The 5,837-nt window shown below is 39.4% G+C and overlaps 1 protein-coding gene across 1 annotated transcript in view; it reads left to right on the top strand.

Annotated features, from left to right (window-relative positions):
* Positions 1-5,837, top strand: part of CFAP70 (cilia and flagella associated protein 70) — a 113,406-nt gene that overhangs the window by 8,525 nt on the left and 99,044 nt on the right. Inside the window, exons 4-5 of the mRNA XM_004701413.2 lie at positions 1,198-1,296; positions 1,815-1,894. Of these exons, the coding sequence (XP_004701470.1) occupies positions 1,198-1,296; positions 1,815-1,894 (179 nt within the window). The remainder of the gene's footprint in view (positions 1-1,197; positions 1,297-1,814; positions 1,895-5,837) is intronic.

Below are 5,837 nucleotides of genomic sequence, written 5' to 3'. Positions count from 1 at the left end.
ACCTGGCCTGGTCACACCAACCTACTCCACCATTGTAACGTGGGAAGGGCACACACTGCTTCTGCAAAGTGATGTCTTTCAAATATTTGGTAGCCTTCCAGATATGCATACCCTTGATGGCCTGGGCAGTTTCACGGGTGTTCTTAAAGTGGTCCCAGAGAGTCAATCCTCTTCATTTGCATGATTTCGTGAGGTTTTCTGGGTCATTTTGGCAATCACCTTAGGCTGCAACTGGAAGAAGAAGAGCGGTGGGCCCTGGGAGAATTCATGGTCACTTGCTATTATAATAACATATGAGGGAGCTTCAAAAAGCTTGTGAAAAAATCTCATTTATTTTATTTCCAATTTTCCATGAACTTTTTGAAGCCGCCTTGAATATATGTATAATATAAAATTATAATATATGTATATTTCTATATATTGGACTATGTTACATTTAATCATTCACTTGCTAAATGTAATAAAGTTTTTGTAGTTAAGTAGGAAAATGTCATATTTTGGAATTATGTATTTCAGTATTTAGGGGCAAAATGTCATGTCTATAATATTTGAAAATAGAAATAGATTACACAAATGCTACATGTTAACAATTGATAAATGTAGGCACTGTGTGTATGAATATTTATTATAATTTTCTCCCTACTTCTTAGTGTATATTTGAAATAGTTTATCACTGTTAAGCCCAAACACAGTAATGCTGCAGTGAGAAACCTTGCACATGTCTTGTATTCTCTGTGGCTCATCCCAAGGCCAGCTAAGCCCAATAGTAGGTTACATGGGAAACCTAGGACTGTATTTTTCATATTGAAGTTGGTAAAATTTAAAGTAACTCCTAAAATAATTTTAAGGAGATCATGAACAGTAATACATTGTATATAAAGTAGAACAGAAAATTCTTAAGGGTTTTGAACTCATACAGATGAACAGTACATGAAACATTTTTATTGTTCACATTTATATATACAAGTTTACATGATTATGTTGTAAAATAAATTTCTTATTATATACTAGAGGCAAAAAGTTTGAAAGTCATTGGGACATTACTTTTTTCTACCAGAAATTGCTGATGTTAGTTAGTGCTTTCTTGGGGTTCATTTCTCTTATTTAAATTATTTGGCTAGGCCTTACTTTCTACAGCTCAGTTACTTGATGGATGAGCTAGAAATGTTCTCATTTTCTTGATTTTGATTTTTCTAGTAACGGTGACTGAAGTTTTACCAAAGGAAAAGAAACAGAAAGAGGAGAAGACCTTAGTTCTTGGTCAAGCTGTGGTGGATCTTCTTCCTTTACTGGGAGGTCAGTTGTGTGATTTGCCCCAAAGCAGAAAGGATAATCAAGCTCACCAATTAGCTTCAAACAAAACCACTGCCATCAAATTAACTCATATTCATAGCAATTCTCTAGATAGCATAGAACTGCCCCTTTGGGTTTCTGATACTGTAAATCTTTTGGGGATATAAGCAGCCTCATTTGTCTCTTATGGAGTGACTGGTGAATTCGAACTCCTGACCTTTTGGATTGCATCCCAACACATAACCCACCATGCCATGGGCACTCCTTCAGCTAGCTCCAGGGAGGTTTAAAAAAAAAAAATCCTTGATCTACTTGAGGAACATATGATTCCTGGTTGAGGTTGCCTAGGAAACGCTACAAGGCAGTTCTACCCTGTCCTGTAGAGCCACTATCAGTCAGAATCAAGTCAATGGCAGGGAGTTTGGTTTTCCAGAAGAAGAGGTGAACACATTTATCTCTACTTGCAGTAATACTAATTTAAATTTTCATTCTTTGGCTTAAATTTGATCTTGTTTTTGCAGGAGGGAACTCACTTGAAACAGTGGTCCCATTGCACCCTGTGCCAGGCTCACCCCTAGAAACTATTCGACCAGGTGCTAAGGTAATGGGAATTTCAACTCTCAACATTTCTACTGACTATCAGTCTAGCAAACTGCTGTTAAGGTTTAATTCAGTCCATTAAACACCCTTTTCCTGGGCACGCATAGTATTAGGCTGTGAAAAACAAGGGTGAAGAAAGCAGCACTCTACCTTTACAGGGCCCACAATCTATATATCGCCGACTATAACACAATGTGATTAAATGGTGGGGGATAAGGATCACAAGAACACAGAGGGACAGCGTGCATGTACCGACTATGCGAAGGTCACTTTGCCCAGGAATAGATGTAACTTGAACTTTTTTTTTAACTCACTGCTGTTGAGTCGATTCTGACCCACGGGACCCTATGGGACAGAGTAGAACTGCCCCTGTGGGTTTCCGCGATTGTAAACCTTGACAGGAGTAGGAAGCCTCCTCTTTCTCCTATGGAGCAGTTGGTGGTTTCAAACTGCTGACCCTGCAATTAGCAGTCCAACATGTAACCCACTACAGGGAAATGCTTTCTTGAGCTGTCTTGACTGATTAAATAGTTTATGAAAGCACCTGGTATGATAGCCAGCCTTTGGTGATTGGAGGAGGGGAACTATCACCTGGAAGGTTGTGTGCTTGCCACGGGTTAGTCTGCTGAGCTCCAGTTCCCATTCCTCCTGGGGCTCAGTAGTTTCTTGGGATACTGCTTTATCACTGAGGTACCAGTGCCCTCATTCTCCATATACCACAGCTGCTGAGCATTGTTTCTGCACCAGGAGAGAGGAGGACTCAACTATTCCCTAATTAACCATCTTGCAATTTCCTTATTAACTGTCTTAGTGGTCTCACTGGGCCCCTCCTACATATTTTCTTTCCTCCCACTTCTCCCACCCCTAGCAACCCCCAAAGAATGTTTGGCTGTGTGTAAATATTTTCTTACTGGTTACATATACCTATAATTAGAAATTTATGCACCAACTACTAAAGCTACTGATGAGGAAATTGAAGAATTTTACCAACTTCTTCAGTCTGAAATTGATCAAGCATACAATCGATTCATTGGTAATTTCTGGTGATTGGAATGCAGACATTGAAAACAAAGGGGGAGGAGCAGTAGTTGGAAAATAAAGCTTCTGTAAGTTGACAACTTATTCATTGCAAATACCTCTTTTCAACACGTGGAACTTGCCAGATGGAATACACAGGAATAAAATTGATAGCATTCTACCTTGGGTTTGGTATCAATGAAGAGAAATTAGAGAGAGGCTCAATAACATAATTCATAACAGGACCATCATTTGCTCATATGAACAAGTTCAAGTTGAAGCTGAAGAAAATTAAAAACAAAAGCATGACTTTGAGTACATGCCATCTAAATCTCAAGAATAGATTTGGCACATTGGGCACTAATAAGTTGTAGGGTGATATAAAAAAGATATAAGAAGGAAACAAGACAGGAAAAAAGAAAAGACAGAAATGGATATCATAAAAGACTGAAACTTGGTGAATGTAGAGTAGATAGAGTGAATGGAAGACATGATGAAGTAAAAGATCTGGACACAAGATTTCAAGGACAATTTGAGAAGACAAAGTAAAGTATTACAATGAAATGTACAAAGACCTAGAATTAGAAAGCACAACAGAAAGAACTGAAGAAAAATAAATAAATCTTTGATTTGCAAGACTAAAGAATTCTATGAGCAAAATATTGAATGATGCAGGCAGCATCAAGAGAAGGTGGAAGTTCCCATACCAAAAAGAACTGGTCAGTGTTCAACCATTTCAGAAGTTAGCCTGTGATCGCGAACCAAGGCCTGAAGAATGGATGGAATACCAATTGATATTTCTATAAATGGATGCAATGCTGGAAGCAGTCATTTGTTTATGCCAAAAAATTTGGAATAATTACCTGGCTAACTGACTTGAAGAAATCCTTCTTATACTAATTTTAAAGAAAAGTGGTAAAAAGTGCAGAAATTATTTAACAATATCATTCATATTATGCAAGGGTTGCAGCAGCTCATTGATAGCAAATTGCCAGAACTTTAAGCCATAGTTAGAAGCGGGCCTGGGCTAAGGGATATTACATGGCTCTTGGCTAAAAGCAGAGAATACCAGAAAGATGCTTATCTATTCATTGACTATGCAAAGGTCCTCACCTGTGTGGATCAGAATAGCTGATGGGGAATACTGTGAAGAATGGGAAATTCCAGAACAGGTTGTTGTGTAATGCTGAATAGGTACACAGACCAAGAAACTCATTCCAGCAGAGCCAGGGGATCCTGAAATGGTTTAAAATCTAGAAATGTGTGTGTTAGGATTGAATCTTTTCACTATATTTGTTCAAGCTGTATGCTGAACAAATATCTGAGAAGCTGGACTATATGAAGAAGAATGTGGGATCACAACTAATTAATGAACAACCAGTGATATACAAATAACAAAATCTTGCTTGCTGAAAGTGAAGAAGATTTTAAGCACCTACTGATAAGGATCAAAGACTACAACTTTCAGTCTGGATTACACCTCAACATAAAGAAAACCAAAATTCTCACAACTAGCATCATAATAAATTGAAGAAAAGATTGAAGTTCAGAAGGATTTAATTTTACTTGCATCTAAAATCCATCCCCCTGGAAGCAGCAGTCAGGAAATAAGACAATGCATTGTATTGGGCAGATCTGCTCCAAATGACCTTTTTAAAGTGTTAAAAAGCAAAGATGTCATTTTGAGGATTATGGTATACCTACCACAATTTATATTCATTATCCACGCGGAAAGGTGAACAATGAATAAGGAAGACTGAATATGCATTGATGCATTGCAGTTAGGGAGTTGTGAAGAATACAGAATATATCATGGATTTACAGAAGAATGAATGAACCAATCTACCTTGGGAGATGTATAGCCAAAATACTCTTAAGAAGGGAGGATGGTGGACCATGTTGTCAGAAAGGACAAATCTCTGGAGAAGGACATGATGTTTGGTACTTGGGAGGGAGACACTCAACAAGAAAGATTGACAGAGTGGTTGCAGCGATGGGTTCAAAGAAAGCAACAATTGGGAGGCTGACCAGGACTAGGCAGCGTTCGTTCTGAGATACATGTTTATTTTATTGACGGTCTGAGATGAGCTTCCAGCTGACAGCTATCAGTACCTACCAACCAAATGAGGAAGCTGCCTGGGGTATCTAGCTAGGTGGGTCCTTCAAATTAACTGCCAACTCAAATGGTATCTGACTACAACTTCACTGGAGATTCAGACAATAATTGCTTATCTGGGTCAAGCCAGTCCTTGAGCCATGAGCATAAAGCATAAAATGTGTGTTAAGCCTTGCTTGGTGAAGTAGAGGATCAGTGGAAAGGAGGAAACCTTAATAAGATATTTTGGGGGTGTGAGGGTATGGTTCGCCTTCTTTAACCCTTTTGTGAACACAACATGACAGTGTAGTGTTGTTAAATCAACCGGGAGTAAGTGATTTTATTCTTTAAGGGGTAATATGTGCCAAGTCTTCAAAGCACGAGAGAACCATGTTACTCTCCGCCTTTAAAGGAGTTTGGCTCTGTGGCTAGAAGAGCCATCTTGGTAATCATCGGTGATCTTCATTTTAACAAAACAGAATCTCCAACTTTTTACGCTTATTGTAGGTTGAGGAGAGTTCTCCATTCACACGCTGGCAGAATCTTCAGAGTGGCTGCTGGCTTGAGGAGGCGTTCATGTGCTCCAGTTCTGATGTAGTGCACAGAGGGTGCTAAATGTTAGTCCTGCTAGACCTGCTCGTGCAACAGCCCCACCCCCCCCCAGACCACCTGTACATTGATACCACATGTCTGTCATGGCTCCAGCTGCCCTTGTGTTGGGGTCTTCTGCACCTCGTGGTTGTCAGTGATATCACCAAATGCACTACAGAGCAGAGCTAGAGACTCTGGAGCAGCGGTTCTCAGCCTGTGGGTTGTGACCCCTTTGGGGGTC

This window comes from Echinops telfairi, unplaced genomic scaffold (genome assembly GCF_000313985.2).
Source record: "Echinops telfairi isolate 266 unplaced genomic scaffold, ASM31398v2 ScPeMD7_70;HRSCAF=299, whole genome shotgun sequence".
NCBI classification, from domain to species: domain Eukaryota; kingdom Metazoa; phylum Chordata; class Mammalia; order Afrosoricida; family Tenrecidae; genus Echinops; species Echinops telfairi.
Note: the sequence above shows the minus strand (reverse complement) of the source record. Positions and strands in the feature narration are given on the sequence as shown.